The sequence below is a fragment of the Xiphophorus hellerii genome, chromosome 4 (genome assembly GCF_003331165.1).
Source record: "Xiphophorus hellerii strain 12219 chromosome 4, Xiphophorus_hellerii-4.1, whole genome shotgun sequence".
Lineage (NCBI taxonomy): Eukaryota > Metazoa > Chordata > Actinopteri > Cyprinodontiformes > Poeciliidae > Xiphophorus > Xiphophorus hellerii.
The window spans coordinates 28396002-28416713 of NC_045675.1; the positions used below are offsets into that span (position 1 = coordinate 28396002).

The 20712-nt window shown below is 40.0% G+C and overlaps 1 protein-coding gene across 2 annotated transcripts in view; it reads left to right on the plus strand.

Moving 5' to 3' along the window:
• Positions 1–11276: 11276 nt before the first annotated feature.
• Positions 11277–20712, plus strand: part of ntrk3b (neurotrophic tyrosine kinase, receptor, type 3b) — a 298902-nt gene continuing 289466 nt past the window's right edge. The window contains exon 1 of one of the 2 annotated variants that reach the window (XM_032560214.1): positions 11277–12129. In XM_032560214.1, the coding sequence (XP_032416105.1) occupies positions 11888–12129 (242 nt within the window). In that variant the 5' untranslated portion in view covers positions 11277–11887. The remainder of the gene's footprint in view (positions 12130–20712) is intronic. The other variant, XM_032560215.1, reaches the window with a different exon arrangement.

The window sequence follows — 20712 nt, forward strand, 5'->3', positions numbered from 1 at the left end:
GCTATTCCCCTGATTTCACATCCACTGTCATTCATCGTTGTAAATGACGTCTTCGGAGTTACAAAGCTGGTACGTTTGATTTTAGCATTAGCGCCGTTGCTAAGCTAGTGTTGTTTTCGCGAATAGTTTTTATGTGTCCTGTCCCGACAGCTTAGGCAAAGTAGAACAAAATGTCAAGAGGAGGGATCATGAAATGTTCCCTCTGTTGCACAACTGACTTTACTCGGTTAGAGGGACGATGACCCGCGTGTTTCAGGGAGCAAAGCAGAGCAGCATTTAAAACGAGCCGAAAACCATTTCATGCACACTGACATGCACCGCTATGTTGTTGGACTCTGAGGAAATTCCAAGTTTGTTCAATGTGGTATTTCTTTGTTTCCACATGTAATTGTTCTGTATGTATGTGTGTGTCTGATAAGTGTGAAACATTCAAGTGTGAAGTTGGTCGCAAATGTGGTGAGGTTTGGAGAAGGGGAGATGATGACGTTTCAAGAGTAAAATCAAATCAAATGGCGTGATTTCCAGTAAAGTCACAGAAAACTCTTCTTTATTTCTGAAACATGCTCAGAAAACTGTGTGCTGATAACTTTTCGTTTCTTTCACATTCATCTCAGTCAAGTTGTAAAAGCTCATTTTAACGTTTTAGCTGAAGAATATGCGCTCCCGTCTCATAATTCTACATTTTTGCCGTCTTTTCTTCAGTTCTTACTGATTCCGACGTAACACTGAATTGTTCATGTTACGCCGTTTTGATGTCAGACATGTGCCAACACACGTACAAGGTGATGTCATTTCTAAATGTCACCGTATTATACAGATTTATTTCAGTTTTAATGCCAAGAAGACACAAGATAAAAGTTAAACCATTTTTGCGTCAAACTAAGCGGGTTTCCCAAAAGCAAAACTATGTATTCTTGCCACTGCACAGTTCACTTTATTAAATTAATGGCACAGCTGGTATTCATTGCCCCACAAATTTTCAAACATGGACAAAAACCATTGAATCCTGGGACTGATGTCAGAAAACGGGATCAACAAGCCCATCCACACGCCACACAGAGAACCTGCCACCAGACCTGATGTTTTGGATATATTTAAAGGGGCAGTACTGTGTAGTTTCCAGACATGTAATTCCATTTTGTAGCACAATCAAGTTACTTATGTTAGCTTCATTTGTTATAAAAATCCTACGTATATATACAAAGTTCAATAAAAATGTACTTTATTTATTTAACACCTTGAAATTGGACCTGCCTCTTTAAGAAAGCCCTGCTCTTTCCATCATCACAACGTCGCTCCTTTATTAACCCTTTGACAACATTTTTACCAGAATTTCACCGAGAAACATGACGAGCTCAGAAGCTTCGCTGCTCCACCAGGTGTTTTGCTAATTGCTGCTGGCTAGTCTGAAGGAGCTCAGCTAATGAACAGATTAGCTCATAAGATCATCTGTTTATGAGAAACAACAGATTAAAAAAATTCTCAAACATGTAGGTAAGAATCACAGCAACACTTCAGGTATGTTTTTGATGAGGGAATAACATTATTATAACGACGTAAAGCTAAAAAAAAGTTGACTTTACATACTACAACCCCTTTAAGGAGGAGGAGATGCAGGATTTTGTGGCTCTCAAATAACTCAATCCATCCGCTAAAGCAGCTAATTTCTGTCGTAAGGGTTCTTGTGCCTTTTCTTGGATAGAGCTGCTTCTATTTCCTTTGAGAAATAAAAGAGAACCGAGGCCAAACCCACCAGGAACTCAGCTGAGAAGAGAGAGACGGGTGTAGGAACTGACAAGCTAGAGCAATTGAAACAAGCAAGGAACCTGGTGTGAAGTTGAGCCAGATGTTTCCATTCTTCATTGATTCACCATTATCTAAGGACCCCGATCATCTCAGTGCTAACATATGAGCACAGGGAAGGGCCCGTGTTTTAGGTGAACCTCAGTGTGAACCCAAAGGAAGTACACAGCCCCTACCTCAGGTAGTTTTTTTCTTTCACAATCTCGGTAACAAAAACACAGTCGAGCAAGCTGAGACATCTCACAAGCAGTAAGGGGAATATTTTTTTTCTTTCTTTTTGGTTTGTTCATCCCTTTTCAAAATATGATGAAATTGTATCATTATGTGATGTAGACGACGGGCATAGTTAAACATCCCCTGCTGAAGGAGGATTTATCCTGGGGCTGAACCCCGGCGAGCTCGGGACCAATTAAGCCAAAGTAATGAGCTTTTACCAAAGCAAAAACGACATAATCCTGTGTTAACGTGTAGCAGGTAGAATGTGGTCGACGGGGAGGAAAATGGGGAAAAAAAAGAGGAAAAATTAGAAATAAGGTTTAGGCTTTAAAGCCATGTTTGTGTGCAATGAGAAACAGAAGGGATGAAATACGTTTTATAAACAGAAACATAGCGAAAGACGAGTCTCACCAACACATAATGTCTTCAAATTACTATATTCAACAAACTACTTTCTACTTCTGAACCACCTTAAAAGCAGCAAGAGTTTGTATTCTCGTCATGTGAGGGATGTAGTATGTGTAAAATTTATTTTACAATTATTTTTCAGAATCGTGTTACAAAACACTTTACTTTTGTGGCAGGTAACTCTAGATGTCGCACATTTCTTCTAAGGTCAGGCAGGCTGGCGGATGTTGCGGCGTTGTGTTTAGATGTTCAGGTGTTCGTTGACTGTAGAGCATCTTTTATTTTTTTATTCCATTTTGAAGGAAATGGAGGGAACCACACTTCCTGTATGCGCCTTTGTTGGTTCACATTTAGCTGTTACGCTAACAGAAATAGACGGTTAGAACTCGACCAATGGGATCTGTGCAACAATCTGAAGATGTTTACATGGTTGGACATTGTGCCGGCGTAGAAATTCTGTAAATAAAAAAGCTTAAAGAAATCATAAAGTATATTTTCAAATGCCAAATTGCTCAGCTGGCTAGCAAGCTTGACTTTAGCTTTAGCGTTGACGCTAAGCTAGTCGAAATTGAACACAGTCTCAGTTTAACTGTTATCAAAATGTTCAGTTAAATTTGTTGCCACAATGAAGTAGCTCAGTTAATTTACGCAATATGCTTTCACAGTCTAATAATCCTGATAAAAATTTAAATGATTTTAATGACCAATATTCCACTGATTAATAGCCTCCAAAATGTATTGATATAGTTTAGCTGAATCTCCATTATTAGGAAAAGCATGAAAGCACCTCGAATAATTTCAGTAGCTCAATGCATCTCAATGTATTAGAATATGATTGAAAGGTTAGTTTATTCTAGTGACTCAGCTCAAAAAGTAAAACGCATAAATACATGTTAAACAGTTTTTATTTCTGAAATTCTTTCTTCCACTCAACTTTCTGTGAATACGCTACGACTGATCGGTGGCCATGCTAACTACACTGTAAAAAAAGTCAGTAAATTTACGGTAAAAAACTGTAAAAAACCAACAGTTTTTGACCGTCGTATCCAAAAACATTGCATTACCGTAGAAATTACATGGAACTACCGTAAGTCGAAACTGCAAAGAAAGTCAGTAAATTTACGGTAAAAAATTGTAAAATGCCAGCAGTTACTGACCAGAATATTCACAGCATTATACTGCCGTAGAAAATACATGGCATTATCATAACTGAATAAACATATATCCTAAATAATTGTGACAGTCACGAATGTAGAAAATACAGAAATATAGTGTAAAAATATAAGTAATTGTAAAGTTCTTAAAAAATTGTAATATTGCCAGCAGTTAATTACCCTAAACTTAACAGTAGCAATCAGCCAAAATTACAAATTTTGCTGATGTTTAGATCTACAATGTAAAAGCGTAAACAAGACTGCAAAATAATTTTTTACAAAGAACAGAATGCTGGTGTGATATTTTGGTTTCTTTTTTAATAATGCCTTTAATACACCAAACTGAAATCTCAGCAGTAGACCAGGCATCGATCTGGCGATCCACCGATTGCAAAGCAAACTCCTACAGCCAACGCCACCATCATTTATGAGAGCATTTGATCATTAACATTAAGAGAACTGTATGTTAGCCCCTCTTGCTTGAATGAAGCTGAAGTTGGTTTCCAATTGCTGCTTCCAATTTGGGAAATGGCTAAAGGGCAATTCCACCTAATTTTTCACTGCAATCAGCATCTTTAATTTACTCTAGCTAAAAAACTACAACACCTAGACTCTTCAAATCTGGACTAGATTATTCTCAACTCATATCAGAATATTTAGAACCAAGTGTGGGATTTGTAAAACCTTTATCTGATTTGTGAAACTTCAATAAAGAACAATTCTAGTGTTATCCAAAATCATACAAGTTGTAAAGTCACCCATCATTGAAGTTTCACAAATCCCACACTTGGTTTTAAATATTGTGCTATTAGTAGAGAATAGTCTAGAGCAGGGGTCCCCAAACTTTTTCCTGCGAGGGCCACATAGCTGTTCCTTTCTCTGCTCGGGGGCCGGTCTTAGTTTTTGGAGAAAGATACCTTAGAAACTTATTGTCGGCGGGGGGGGGGGGGGGGCTGTTCTGTCTTTGAAACTGTCGACGGGGGGGGGGGGGGGGGGGGGGGGGTTGCTGACTACGACACATTCGCGGTCGCTTTTAGATAGATTTTTACCCAGAATGGAAATGGAAAAAACCGTGAGTGAAACGGTGACTGGGACTGACTAGTATATATTTGAGGGAAAGTTAGTTTAACATCTGCTCAAGAGCCCCCTGGTGGTTGAAGAGAAATCCACAAACCAGAAAATACAATATATGAAAAAATACACTGAATGCTCTCTGGTATGAGGAGGCGGGCCAGATCCGGCATTGCCAGACCAAATGACGCAGGCCGTAGTTTGGGGACCCCTGGTCTAGAGAGTTTTTCATTTTGTTATTGTGATAAATAGTAGGGTTTACAGTAAATGGAGACTGTTATTTGTCATGTAAACAAATAATTATCTAGTTTGCATTGCTGCTTGATCCTTCAGCATCAGCAGCAAGATTCTTTTAACTCTGTTCCTGTAGTGGTGTCCTGAACTCAACACAGTAAAGTCACTGTGCTAACTAAGGTTGCTAACTAGGGTGCTGAGAGCCCAGTAGGCCTGGTCCTTGTCAAGATGCTGCTACTGTCTTTGAAATCAAATTTCTGCTATTTTTGCACGTTCAGGAGGAGAAGGGCAACACATCACAGGTGAGTCCCTTTCACGGTTTCAACTGAAGTTAGCTAACTTTAACCAACTGACAAAGAAATGTGTAGTTTCTGAGCCATGCTGTTTATGTACATGCACTGCAGCTAGATATTTTTACTATATGGAACATTTAATCTTCACAGATGCAACACTTCCATTAATGTTTCTGTAGGAACGGCTGCATAGATTATATTTCTGGTCTACTTCAGACTACATGTGCTTAAAGTTATTGTTAATGGCAGAAGCAACTTTTTCCAAGTTTGGTTCAATAATTAATTTGAATTACTTTGAGTGTGAAATGTTCATGCATGCAAGTTAAATCTCTGAAGAACATGTTAGCTTTTGTTTCAATATTTTGGTAATACTTAGAAGTATAAAGCTTGGCATCAGAGATATTATTTAATATTTTCCTTTGACCTCTTGACTCTCACACCCAAAATACTTGCACTAAAGTCACTGGGTCCATGACAGTTGAAGGATTTGAAGATAAGAGAATTTAAATATTAATATTTTACAGCTTTTCTCAGTTTGGGTGCATCTCTCAGAACAGAATTGAAATTCTTAAAACTACCTGTTCAATCTTCAAATTACTGTGTCACTTCTGCACATCAAAACAATTAGTTTTGCAAGTTTTGCTTTTGTACATCATGTAGCTGGTTATGTACACTTCTATGCTTTTATAATTGTAATTTGCTTTTATCGTCTTGATCAAAATATGTTAACCCTCCTGTTGTCCTCGGGTCAAAATGACCCGCCACTGTGTTAAACCCCCCCCCCCCCCAAAAAATCCCCTAAATGTAATTTTTTTAACTTGAGATTTTAAGACTTTTCCTAGATTGGCCCAGACAATAGAAAAAGTTCAGTGTTGCTTTTATTCTCATTTCCATGTAAGCTGTACAAAAAAAGGTACAAAGATGGTCTTCAGGTCAAAATGACCCGTGAGGCAAATGGAGTTGAAATCAAGGTCACAGAGTTATTTACAAACCATAAAATGTTACAAAGTTTTAGTTGTGTCTCAGATCAATCAGTAGCAGAAGTGAGCAGAGAGTGGAAGGCCAATTTTCCGAGCCACAATGCCAGTCAAACTCTTTCACACCTACTCAAGACTGATGCGATTTGATGACCGTGAATCAAGACCAGCAAGACGTATGACAGACAAACTTGCAGCCATAAGAGAGGTATGGGACAAGTGGGTGGAGCGGTTGCCCTACCTCTACAATCCAGAGCCTGATGTAACAGTGGATGAGCAACTGGTTCCATTTAGAGGTAATCTGTTTTCATATTTGTAATAAAAGTGATTTTCACTATTGATTTCTTTGACTGTTTTCTGTGACACTGATACTAATCACTGATGCTAATGTCTTTTGTCCAAAGGTTGTTGTCCTTTCCGGCAGTATATGCCCAGCAAGCCAGCAAAATATGGGATCAAGTCATGGGTGGCTTCTGAATCAAGCTATGCTTGGAAAATGCAAGTCTATACTGGGAAGTCAACCAGTGGATGCCCAGAGAAGAACCAGGGGTTGCGAGTTGTGCTTGATGTGACAGAGGGACTGAGGGGTCACAATGTGACATGTGACAATTTCTTCAACTCTTATGAACTCGGACAGCAGCTCCTGAAGAGGAAGATCACCATGGTTGGTACAGTTCAAAAGAACAAGCCTGAGCTCCCACCTGCACTGCTTGGGTCAAAGGAGAGAGAGGTCTTCTCCTCAAAGTTTGCCTTCACACCCACCACCACTCTAGTTTCCTACCTCCCAAAGAAAAACAAGAATGTAGTTCTTCTGAGCACACTGCACAAAGACGGCGACATTAGTGACCGTGAGGACAGGAAGCCAATCATCATCCTGGAATAAAACCGAAACAAAGGAGGTGTGGACAACCTAGATAAGGTGATTGGAGCATATAGCTGCAGAAGAATGACTGCCCGCTGGCCCCTGGTCATCTTCCACAACATCATTGATGTGTCCTCCTACAATGCCTTTGTGATTTGGATAGAGATCAACCCAACCTGGATGTCTCATAAGCACAACAAGAAGAGGGTGTTCCTGGAGCAGCTAGGAAAGGCACTTGTAACTCCACTCATTGAAAGAAGGAAGCATGTCCCCCACACAGAAGCCTCAGCAGCAGTTGTGAAAGCTATTCAGAGTGCAGCAGCTCCTGATCAACCTGAGGATCCATCTACCACAGCCACTTCCTCAGCTAAGCCAAGTAAGAGGAAGAGATGTCAGTTCTGCCCTCAGACTGTAAAACACATACTGTGTGCTGCAGGTGTAAGAAATATATCTGCAAAGGCTGTGCACTTGCATACTGCCCTACATGTGCCAATTAGTTGAATGGGTTATGTTATTTTTCATATTTTTGTATTGTACATCCTCTTGTTCACTGGAGAAAAGTAAAAGAAAATTAGTCACTGTGATGAATAAAAATGCATTCGAAACTCATTTTGCACATTTTTTTTCTTAAGCTATAGAAATTCAAGTGGAGAGGGAAAAGTCAAGTATTCACACATTTTGTGGTGAGTGACAATATACAAGATAGAATTTGGTGTTTAAAATTCAATTAAGCTGCTTATATTGGGGGTTTATTGAAGACGGGTCATTTTGACCCGGAGGATAAAGGGTGTATACAGAAAATGAGGACAACAGGACAACAACGTGTCTGTGTTGAATTCTCAACTTCCAAAATAGCATCAGTTCATTGTGTAAGTCTTAACATGCATAAGTCTTAAAGTTGTCATAATGTGAATCATATATTAATTAATTTATATTCTATTATTTTCTAAATCTGTCCTGAATTGGTAAATTGCTCCCAAGTGAGTCCTGAGTTTCTCTAACAGGTCAGTGTATGAACCATTAGCTCAACCAACGATCAACCAGTTTTCTGAAACAGATTGGAGGTGCATCTTGTGAACCATCAGTTGGCAACATTATGCTCTATATAGTCAGAACACAACACAATGTTACATGTCTGAGAACTGATGAACAAGTATCTGGGCAGAGTGAACAGCCAGAGAGAAGAAGAGGAGTGAGGCTGAGGAGGAAATAGTTGGGAGGAAAGCAGAAGAAGAGTCAGAAGAGGCTGAGGACATCTGCCAGTTTCCATCAGTCCAACATCAGGACATGGCTGAGACCCACAACATGATGCTGATGGAGGTCCTCCCACCCTACTGTTCATTCCTTAACCCCACTGAGGAAAAAAGATTCCTCAGTGGAGTTAAGGAACAAAGTGACTATGGAAATTAAAATGTAATGTAATTTCTACAGCACTGTACAGTTTTCCTTGAGGAGATTGTCCTGTGGCTCCTTTTCTACTTTTTTTGTTCTCTGCATTTCTGTCTTTTTCTTTCTGAATCACCATGGCATGGTCCATGAATAAATTATAGCAAAAGCGTAAATCAGTGTTTCTCAATCCTGGTCTTCAGCGTCACCCTGTCCTGCAGGTTTAGGTATTTCCCTTCTGCCACACACCTGAATTGTATCTCTGGATGATTAACAAGCTTCTGCAGTACTTGATTGTCATCCAATCATTTGAATCAGCTGTTCTGGAGTAGAGGCACATCTAAAACATGCAGAGCAGGGGGGCGTTGAGGACCAGGGTTGAGAAACACTGGCGTAAATGATCCTTTTGTAGTCTCTTCTCATGACTAATCGATTTGACTGTCTTATCTGTACATAGAGAGACTATAACTTATTATTTTGAGTCACTGATATGTTAACAGACAGGATTTTAAGAGCTGAACTAAGGATTTTGAAAGCAAACAAATGCTATTTTTCCTGTTTCTACAAATTGTTTTGAGAAATGCGCTTACTGTTTTGTAAATGCCAACAATGACTCGAGAAATGCACCAAAAGTGACTGAGAAAAACTAACCTAGCATAAATTGTCTCAGCTGTATCAATTTGTTTGCCTGTATGAAAAGTGTTCACATTTACAGCTTTGTTTCTGCTAGCTTGCAGGAAATGTAACTTACATAAATGGTTGAAGACAACCTATTGGCCTTCATGAGACTCAGATAAATGGTGAGTATCTATTTCATAAATTGCCTAAAACAGTTATATTTGTTTTTAGTTTGTGTATTTTGTCTGGTTGCAGACCAGAGGATCACACCTGTTGACAACAAACAAAGGTTTAACTACTGAATTTTCAGTCAGAAATGATCACACCACCTGGTTGAAGTACCTGTGTCCATATGCAAGTCAACAAAGGTGAAACAAACATTTAAGCGAATAAGATGTTCATGTAGTGCATCTTTCTAACTTTTTCTTTTTGTTTTCCAGCAGAGAGGAAACACCCGATTGACAACATGCGAGTCTCAATTTCAACCTGTGACTGGGAAGACTACAACCATCCTGAGCAACGTCTGATCTCAGCGACTTGTGACTCTCAACCCAGAACAAGAATCCTTTTATCACCATTTTGTCTTCTACAATATGTTATCTCTTATGTGGACACATACTGTTTGTTTTGTTTTTGTTTTCCAGATCTCAGTAATACCGTGAGGAAACTGGACATAAAATAGAATCAGTTCTTTTTTTAACTTGACTTTTTAAATAGAAATTGTTTCTTTAAGTGGATTACTCGTAATCTGTATTTTTGTTTAATTAGAAATTATTTTCTTTATAACTTTCTGTATAGAAATGCTTGACAAGTTACACTTCCTTGGTTGTTGTACTATAATTTGTATGGTAAAATTCTGGTAGGAACAGAGACCAGTAATTTACCATAAGTTTTTTTTGGGGGGGAGGGTTTACAATAAAATGTCAATATATCATACAGTCTGGATGTGTTTTTCACTCATGTAGATATTATGCCTCAGTCAGCATGACCGTATTTACTACGGCAAAACCACATTTTATTTTTTTTAAAATATTTTAGGAAGTACGGTATTTTACCGTATTTTAAAAATACGGTAGAATCCTGCATTTACAACATACGGTAAAAAACTGGCAGCTGTGGTTGCCAGAATTTTACCGTATATTAAGAATACGGTAAAATCCTGCATTTACAACATACGGTGAAAAACTGGCAGCTGTGGTTGCCAGAATTTTACCGTATTTCAAAAATACGGTGAAATCCTGCATTTAGCAAATACGGTAAAAAACTGGCAGCTGTGGTTGCCAGAATTTTACCGTATTTTAGAAATACGGTAAAAAACTGGCAGCTTTGGTTGCCAGAATTTTACCGTATTTTAGAAATACGGTAAAAAAATGGCAGTTTTGGTTGCCAGACTTTTACCGTATAAAGACGGTAAACTTCTGGCAACTCAGCTGCCAGTTTTTTACCGTAAAATGAGGCCGTTTTTTTTTACAGTGTAGCCTTAGCATACACAGAGAAGCTGTAGCGGGTACACAAGCATGATTGATTGACCAGGCAGGATATTTCTGCATTTAGCGTTGAGGAAGGAAATGGAGGAGCTTGATTTTTTTATTTTTTTTTGCTTTGTTTTTTCCTCCCCCACATATTATGTCTCAAAACATACTGTCGCAACATAGTGACAGTTTTAGCAAATACGTAAAGAAAAAAACCCCATATTTTTTTAAATAAGAGTTTAAACGAACCATAAAAATGTACGCAATAAAAAAAAAACTGATTAGTTCCCTTATGAGATGTCACAAAAACTGGTTTATTTTGGGGAGAAGCGGAGGAGTTTATATTTTGATTAAGGATTCACAATAAAATATATATATATATATATGTGTGTGTGTGTATTTCTTCATAGAAATATTTGTGGAATACCTTAAAACGATAATCGGTTGCAAGCGGAAATAGAATTATTGCTCTGGTCGATCCTCTCTACACGGATGTTTGCAACATATTGTTTTTTTTTTTCTATTTACATGTGAATTATTTCACATGCCCTCCGCCCCCTACCGTGCGTGTTCCCCGCTGACCTGCCGGTGAGCGGCGCGTCAGTCGGAGCGCGGCTCGCCGCTGATCGCATGCAGCTTCTGCAGGTGTCAGTGTGACTGTAACGCCAGTAGGAGGGACTTGATGCTCCAACTTCTCTCTTTTTTTTTTTTTTTTTTTCATCTCTCCGGCTCTCCAGACAGTCGTCCTGCTCGGGAGAGAAAGAGAGAGAGAGAAAGAGAGAGAGAGCGCGCGCGCGAGAGAGAGAGAGCGCGAGAGGCGACGACGGGCATCGGCAGCGCCGCATTTCGTGGGAACACACAATGCATCTGAGGCTGACCGAGCGACTGGAAACTGTTTTTTACCGCGCTTTCCTATTTTTGATTCGCGTTTCTCTCCTGCGTTTATTTATTCATTAATTTATTTATTTGTGTTGCGTCTTGTCTTGTCTATTTTTTTTTTTCGTCCTTCTTTTTCTTTTTACCCCCCCACCTCCTCCCTCTTCTTCTTCGTGTTCTTTCCCCCCCCCCCCTTCTTCCCAACCAGCAGCCTCTGACGCGCAAGGACACTACAGCATCCATCCACGGCAGGAACGCTCACACAGAGCATCCTCTGTACAGGCGCACCAGCCGTTCTTCCTTCCTTCATTCCTTCCTTTCTCTCTTACCTTCCTTCCTCCCACTCTCCTCCTCTCTCTTTTTTCCCCCCCCTCCTCCTCTCTTGTTTCTGTCGGAACCCAGAGGACATCGGGAACCCTTGCTTATACTTAACCCCCCTCTTCCTCTCCACCCACCCACACACCCACTTTTTTCTCTCTCTTCCCCCCTCCGGCTCCCTCTCCTCTCCAACGGAGACATGGATCTATGGTTTCGCTCGGTCCGGATTTGCTGGTGGAGGGTTTTGCTTCTGATGAGTGTTTTCCAGGACTACCTGAGCTCCATGCTGGACTGCCCGCCGACCTGCAGCTGCTCTCAAACAGAGATCTATTGCAATAAGTCCGACAGCGGCAGGTTCTTCCCGCTGCTCGCCCTGCAAGACACCGGCAGCAACGGGACCGGCGTGGATATCGCGGACTTATTCAAAAACATCACCTCCATGTAAGTAGCTGCGGATTATGCTGCGCGTTTCTGAATCATTAAATGACCCCCCCCACCCCATCCCCATCCAAACCCAACCCTCCTCTACTTCCTGTCTGTTGCTTTCCTCGCGCTGATCAGACTTGTTGGCTCCATCTGTCTTTATCAGAAGACTTTTTTCAGTTTAAAGTGGTATTTTAATTTTATTTTTTATTATTATTTGAACGTCTAATTGAGTAAAAAAAAAAAAAAAAAAAAAAAGAATGATGAAAAAGGTCCTGCTTGTGAATCAACATAAAACCGTATCAGGAAGTGTATTTTTTATGTTATTTTTTTTTTTGTACGTCTGCGTCCACATAAAGTTGCATCTCCGCAGCAGCACCAGCAGCATCAGCAGCACCAGCAGCATCAGCAGCATCAGCAGCATCAGCAGGCCTGCACATCCAAGCGGTGGTGGCGGCGGTGTGTGTGTGTGTGTGTGCGTGCGGGCGTGTGTGTGTGTGTTGCAGAGAACCTCGCATCACTTCATCTGCCCCCTCCCCCGTTTTCTGCTCCTCTCCCACATACTAGTGAAAATACAAAATAAAAAAAATGCAGAAGGGTCAGCTGCTCCATCTTAGACCTTCTTCATGAAAACTTTATCAGATGATGATGATGGAGATGAATGCTCACTTGTGGCTTTCAGATTTAGCAGCTCAACACAGAGCATCTATGATGACGGCAGACTATCAAACCGCCCCGCACACCCACAGAAGTAGCTACATTTTTATTCTACATCCTCCCCCTCTCTTCCCTTTTCTCTCTCTCTCTCGCTCTGGCATCGATCCCTCCTCCCAACATCAAAGCTTTCTTTCTTGAAAAGTCAGAGGAAGAAGTAGGGGGTGAGGAAGGGAATGGGGAGGAAAAAAAGACATACCCTTAAAAAAAGAAGAAGAAGAAGAAGGAGGAGGAGGAAAAAAGACCCCCGGTGTCGTTGAGGCTGATTTGCATAGAAAGTAAACACCTCCCGTTAACGCAGCGGAATTCCCCGCACGGCTTCCTCCTCCAAAGGACTTTTTCTCTCTCTCTCTTTTCCTCCCATCAGTGTCTTTGGTGTCCCGTTTACCCTCCCACCATGTTATTATTTTATTTTTTCGTATAAATATACAGACGACAACTCACTCTGTGCCACGGTTCACCGCCTCCCCGGACCACTAGAGGGTAGCCTGGTACCCCTTTATATATATATATATATATATATATATATATATATATATATATATTCTCTCTCCTGCCACAACACAAGGAGTCATTGACGTGACTGTTATATCAGGAGGGAATTTGCCATGCTCTGTTCGCCAGAACGAGCGCAGCAATTTCTTTTTTTTCCTTCTTCTTTTTTTATATGTTGCACTCGGCTGCATTACGTAAAAAGGTGGAACAGTCAGAGGTAATCACTGTAGGTGATTAGCGTGGCCGCAGGATGACCCACGCATACAGATGAACTCATCGCCGAACCTGCTCCGTTGGCTTATTTGTCCCCTCCTTTCACTCTCGACCACTAACGTCCGGAAAGCGTCTGGTTTTTGGTTGTTAAGATGGACACTCTGTTTAAACACTCTCCCAAAAAAAAAAAACCCCAACAAGCTTTTGGTGTGTATTAAATATTAGCCATGGAAATTATTTCAATCTTAATGAGGCCAAACGGTTGGTACCTCAAAGCAAGAAGCTTGATTTCGCACCTATCTTTCGATTTAGCCTGTTTGATACTCAATTGGAAGAAACAAAAAAAAAAAAAAACGTTTGATGTAAATGTTTCTAAGCAGATATGTAAGCAGGCGTGGAAAAAAAATATCCCAGTGTGTGTGATATTTAAACATATTTGGATATTTATCATTTTTAACAACACTAAACAATGTAAGCGCTATAACTACTTTAAATCTTTAGTAAAATCCATGAAAAACGCTATTTTTGGTAAGGCATAAATGAGGACAACCCCAATGTTTATTCCCACTTAAATTGGCTGAAATTACACACAGGCCTTTCAGATTAGGTTTACATTGTGAAAACACTGCTGCTAATCATTTTTGGAAGACCTATTTAAACCTCAGACGACTAGCTTGGTGTGCTCTTGACCTCATTTTTAGAAAGAAGACCTTATGATGTCTGGTAAGGCATTTAAAGATGTCGTCAAAGTATTTTAGTCATTCCACTGTATGCAAGAAGTGTCTACTAGTGGAAGACCTTTAGAATAGCTGCCAACTAACTCTGGTTTGGCTGTCCAATCACGTTTACCCTGAGAACACGCTGTAAGATGCTTGAAGAAGTCTCCAAAAAGAGAAAACCCTACTGCAGTAGTCTCTAAGAAAAACACAAAGACCAGAGTAGAGTTTGGCAGAGAGAGCGTAGACAAACATCCAGGACTTTAGGAATATTGCTGTTTGAATAAATGAGTGTACAGACGAATTACTTGGACACCAGAACAGACAAAATGTCTGACACAAACCAAATACAGTCAGACAGAAAAAAAAAGGAGCTACAACAGTGAAGCACGGTGGTGGAAGTGGTTTGGGAATCGTTTGTAGCTTCAGGCCCTGGTTAGCACAATTCTTTTGCATATCAGAGGATGCTTGGGGGGGGAAAAAATGACTTCTTTTTTTTTTGCAGAACTGGACTTCGTAGCAGGACAGTGACCCAAAACATGTCAGCAAATCCACCAAAAACTGGCTGAGAGTTTGGAAATAGGTCCTGGCTCAAGTCAAAGCCAATATGTTGGTCTTTGCGAGATGTTGTTGGAAGACTTTTAGTGGGCTGGACATGGAAACGGGCCTTTAAATATCTGCAAGGAAGGAGGGGTGGGACAAACCCTTCACCAGACTGATGGCAGAGATTGTACATGGCTGTTAGAAATATGTCACTGAAGTAATATAAACTAATCCCACACTTTGATTTATTCCACAAGCTAAAGTGTGGACTATTGACAGTCAGCAGGGTGTGCTAGCTTTCCTCCCCACTGTTAAAAAACACATTTTGTTTCTTTATTATCCTTGTTTACTTTATTGATTCAAACAAGATTGTTTTTACTGGTGTTATTTCGCTGGCAATGTGTGTAAGCTATGTCTAAATGTTCAATTTAGCTAGAAATGGGTATGTTTGCTCTTTCTGTATCACTAGTAGCTCTCACAAATTAAAATACGATGTATTTCCATGCTGGAAAGGTTTCTGTGTTGGAACAAGAGGAAAGTGTTTCATCCAGCTTTAACTGCTTTAAACGCTGCATTACTGCTGAAGTCAGATTGCGAGCCGAGGTTCTTAACTGTGACACTGCCAATGACCAACACGTTTTAGCTGGCGATGGATTACAGACCTTCTCGTAAGAATAACAATAATAATGTTACAAAAACATCATTTTTTTTAGTAAGAAATATGGATTAAAATCAACCAAAATTCTACGCAGACAAACTTTGAACCAATTTTACTATAAAAAAATATACAATCAGTTTGTTTTACCAGTGTACTCCTTTCTAGATAAACACAAAGTCACGATCTGATCGCCTTGTTTGCCTTTGAGAAAACCCATTGCGACTGACCCAGGACTAATTGTGCATTCCTAGTCTGCCGGCTCGCCCTGCTTTCTCCTTCGTCCTCTGCTGCTCAGTATGGACAGCAGCGTCCGCCCAGCAGCACCACCAGCAGCTCAATGACGGCCCATCAGAGACCACACCACCCAATGTCACACAGCCCAACACATCTGCACTGGTCAAACCAACGGTTGCAGTCTGAGCCGCAAAAACTGATGGAAGTATTGGAATTTTTGTTGATTTTTAAAAATTGTTCTTTGGTTATATTTTTAACCATGCGTTTCAAATAACTTCCAGTACGGAAATAGAAATTTGCTAAATGCTTAACTTGTCATTTAGTAGGTGCAAGTTGGTGGAAAAGTAAATGCTGAAGCCTGGTTTAACGAACCAAAAGCTGCTAAAAACTGGAAAGCTTGTGATCTCCTCCGTCATCCATATTAATATACATGTTAACACATATCTTTCTATGTATCCTCTCATTTAGAGGATCAGAACTTCCTAAAAAAAAACTGCATTTGAAAGCCTTAGTTTTAGCTCCTGACTTAGCATACGCTAACAAGACAAACTGCTAGAGTTTAAAAATATAACTGGTGTAACAGTTTGCAAATATTTGATTTAATTCTGAATCTTGTAACCATTTTGCCACGGAAATATGGAAGATTAGCAGAAAAAAAAACTGGATTAAATTCTAACTCATTATTAAAAAAACATTCTACTGCTTTTAGCACGTACAGGGAGAATTTAATTCAGCCAAGTTCTAATAAATGCTTCAAAAATCATTACTCAGCTAAATTAGTTACATTCTAACAAATAGTTAAGATCATATTTACCATCTTGTTTGTAATTATGCATGAACAAGAAGCAAAAATTAAGAATTGGTGTAAGGTAGTAAACATTCTGAAAGTAGTGCATTTTTAAATAAATTATTAACAGAATGGCCTGTAGAACTTCTCCATGACAACCTTAACTGAGACTGGTAATTATTAGCAACTAACATCACATTTACAAACGTATAAAAGATTAAAATTAGAGTCATTCTAATGGCTAACGCCTTCAGATATTCCCTTTTAGTAGTTTGTGACTTACTTAGGGTTGAGTTAAGTAGTGCACCGTCACCTGCTGCATCTTTAGTTTCTATCTGAATAAAGCAATTTCATGCTTGATGATAATTTATTGCTGCCCAGATAGCCGCACTTTTAAAAGACGATAACTGGTAACCATAGCAATAAGAAGCAGTCAGAGGCAGGGCCCACATGCACCACAAGTGGTCCTTGATCCTCTCTCTTTTAAGTAGGAAGATGCATACTCTGCCAACAAGAACACCTTTTTCTTCTTCTTCTTCTTCTTTTTCTCCTTTTTGTTAAAAAGGTGTGAGCAGATCAAGCTAATTTAGGTAGACAGAAAGCTGCAGCAGAGGCGACTAGCAATAAGTGCAGGAAGAAAGTGGGGGGTACTGGCCAGCCAAAGAAAACTGCCAAGTCCAGATAATAGTTTTCCAGTTCTCTCCCATTAGAAATTCATCACAGGAAGCATCGCTGTGTGAAGTGGATAAGATAAGACCTCGCTGCGAAAAAAAAACAAAAAAACAGCTTTCCGAGAGCAGCTGAGGCGTTTTTACTGGTTCGTGAAAACGTGTCCGTGAGCCGAGCGCAGGAATCCGGTCTGCGTATTTTAACTCAGAGCAGGATTAGTGGGCTAATTATCCACATACCTGTGTTTCTTAGTGTACTTTAAAAAAAATACTGTTGCTTTGAGCTTGTAGGGGTTTAAAATGTAAAGCCAAGCTCTAGTGCCTTCTCTGCTTACTTGCTCTCTCACCCCCTTAAAACATATACAAGCAATTTTGGCACGCTTATTAGTTGTTGTTTTGTTGGTTAGCTAGCCTCTTCCAACATGTTAAAGCAGTTTTCCTATATGGAGGGAATTCATGACAAGACATGGTGGCGTGCAAAAGTGTTCACACCCCTTCATCAACAAAAGTCTACATAATTTATGTGGCAGATCAAAACAAATAAGAGCGTAATTGTGAAGTGAAATAAAAACTGGATTTTCAAGGGGCAGTATTATGTATTTTCTAGGCACACGGTGCCATTTTTTTAACACAATAAAGTAACTGTTACTTTTGGTAGTCATACAAATGCTATATATTAAATATAACTTAAAAGAAAATTGTCTTTGTAATACAACAGGCTTCTGCCTCTTTAAGAAACTCCTGTTCTTTCTGAAACTCTGCCTTCAGGAAGTCATCACCACATCACTCCTCTATTGACCCTTTGACAACATTTTTACCAGCGTTGTTCTGAGAAGTAGCTGGTGTAACGAGCTCAGCAGATGTGCAGTTCCACCAGGTGTTTGCTAATTGCTGCTAGCTAGTCTGAAGGAGCTGAGGTGGGGAGTCACGGGGGGAGGGCATGCAACACTCCAGGTATGTTTTCGATGAGGGAATAACAGTTCCAAAGTCAGGTTGACTTTACATAACACTGCCCTTTAAAGATTTCTTTTCCTAATACAAATCTGAAAAATGTAATAAATTTGATTTGGATTCCCTTGACTCAGTACTTTGTAGAAACACTTTTTAGTGCATCTACGGCAGACACCATGCATATTCATAGACTTAAATGTCAACAAAACAGACATTTCTGACCATTTAAAGAGATGTGTATGATTGCAGCATAACAAAATGTGAAAATGTTCAAGGGGTTAGAATACTTTTGCAAAGCAAATGCAAACAGCTGGCCGTGTTACGTCGTTGTTTTTGGAGCCTCCGTTGTGCGTGTCATAGTTAAAACAGATGACAATAGTAAGTTCTCACTTTTAGGGAACAGTAGTGGTGCTCAAACTCAAAGACTCCCCGTGGTGCAATGAAAACTCTGTTTGCTTTAAACCCAGAATGTAGACTGGTCCTGCAGCAGACGGGAGGGGAGGGGAAAAAATCATCCTTTGCACTGGGAGGAAAATCTTATTAATCCCATAATGTTAAGTGTCAATTTGTCTTTCCATTTAACTGTTAGAGAACACACTCAGTGTGCTCACTGTAAGAACAGACTTTGGATTACAGTGGTTCACAGTGGAAAAAAAGGAACTATGATCTGAGAACCAGTTAACAGGAATCTTGCCCTGCGATTCCACCAGCAGTCACATGTTCGCAATTTCACGCTCTGTGCCGCCTCGGCCACTGATCTGTACGGTCATTACCGTGTCTTTCATTTGCCCCCCGCCCCCTCGTCTCCTGAGGCCCTGGGTTTGATCCGTTTACTCAACAACGCTGCATGCTGTTGCTGTCACTGTTGTTAATGGAATTGTGGCACTCTGTATACCTTTGGCAGACATTTTGACTCGCTGAGGCAGAAAAAAAACACAAGTGTCAGTCACGTGTCTTTTTTTTTTTTTTCCTGTAATGACCTGTGGGAAGGCATGATGGTTCTGTTCTCCTCCCCGGTATGACAAGTTGCTCTATCTGCTGTGAAAAGAGTCCAGTGATAAAAATCAATCGGTGACTGATGGTTCAAGATAAAGTGTGAATGCTCCATCTTTCATCTCTTCATATAGCAGACCATCGGCAACTTCGCAACAGAAGATTTATATATATACACTAGCAAAAGTGAAACGGACAAGGAGAAACATAGTGCATGTAGCTGCTGTGCCTTTGAAAAGTTGTATAATATGTGTAAAAGGCACATATTTTAATATTTTATAAACGATAAATCTTTGGAATCAAGATTTCATGAATAGGAAACACATAGTCTAGCCTGTCTTCTTGGAAGTTCTAGTTCAAGAATGACATTATGGCAAATATATGCAAATATATGTCATTGTGGTACTCGAGACCGGTCTTGGTCTCCAGACCATTTTTTGATTGTCTCCATCTCGTCTCAGACTCCACCGCATTTGGTCTCTGTCTTGTCTCGGGCGCTGAGGTCTCGGGATTTTATTTCAAGACCAGTCAAGACCGCGACTGTGGAAATATCACTAAAATTACAGCATACTGTCCAGTTTATTTGTTAACATGTTTGTTTTCACTGGATGCAAAACGCACCGACTAAAATCCAAGCAATAACGTGACTTACCAATTACGTGTTTCCGTTACTCTCCCCACCTTTCACTCGCACGCGGCGCTCTGAGACAGACATGCGCAGTGGGTTTCTTTGAGCGTCAGAAGATGTCCGTCTAATCGTCAGTAATAGAATTGCGCTGCATAAATCAGCTAATTCAGCAGCGCTTCGCTTTCACAGACGGGTTGGACTACGTCTAACCTTTTTCGTCACTTAGAAAAGAAGCTCAAAGAAAGGTAAGCTGCTCCGTTGACGTGATGCTAGCAAAGCTAGCTGTACAGAGACACGTTAGCATTTGAGATAAAAAAAAGTCCCTCACTGCGCTGAATTATTGTGCGGAAGTGTTGACTAACGTGTCGCATATATGGGACAACACTGTGTCCAAAAGTCTACAATATAGTGATGAACGATCAGAATAAAGGACTGGAGCCTCACTGAGAGCCGTTCTTTGTGATTGTAATGCTCTGCATACACTGCAGTAGCTATCATTATTTTATTTAATTATATACATTGTTATTTATTTAATTAGCAAATAAATAAAACACAAGAAAAAAAGAGCACGCAGAGAATGCGCATTGCTCTTTGATTGTTTTCGTTCAAAATGGCAGCTGTAATGTCTGCCATGATGGGAGACATTACAGCATTGTGCTGCCTGGCTTCATGTAGTGGGAGGGAGAGTCAGAACAGTCATGCTGAGCGCCTTGTGCTTGGTTACTTCTTGGTTGTTGCTCTTTGGTCAGTGTTCGTAGTTGAGCATTGTTTACCGTCAGGGCATTGCCTCAATTGCTATGTTTAATGGTGCAGACAGTGGTGATTTCTGGCATGAATGATATGGGAAATTGAGCAGGGCATTATCTTTTTAGATAAGCAGAACAAAGAGGTTGTTCTGCTTTTAATATTGGTTAAATTTATTTCAGCTCTAAGTATTTAATATCTAGGTGTTTTTATGGGAATGTGAATCTTTCAGATCAATTTGATTAGCAATTTTGATC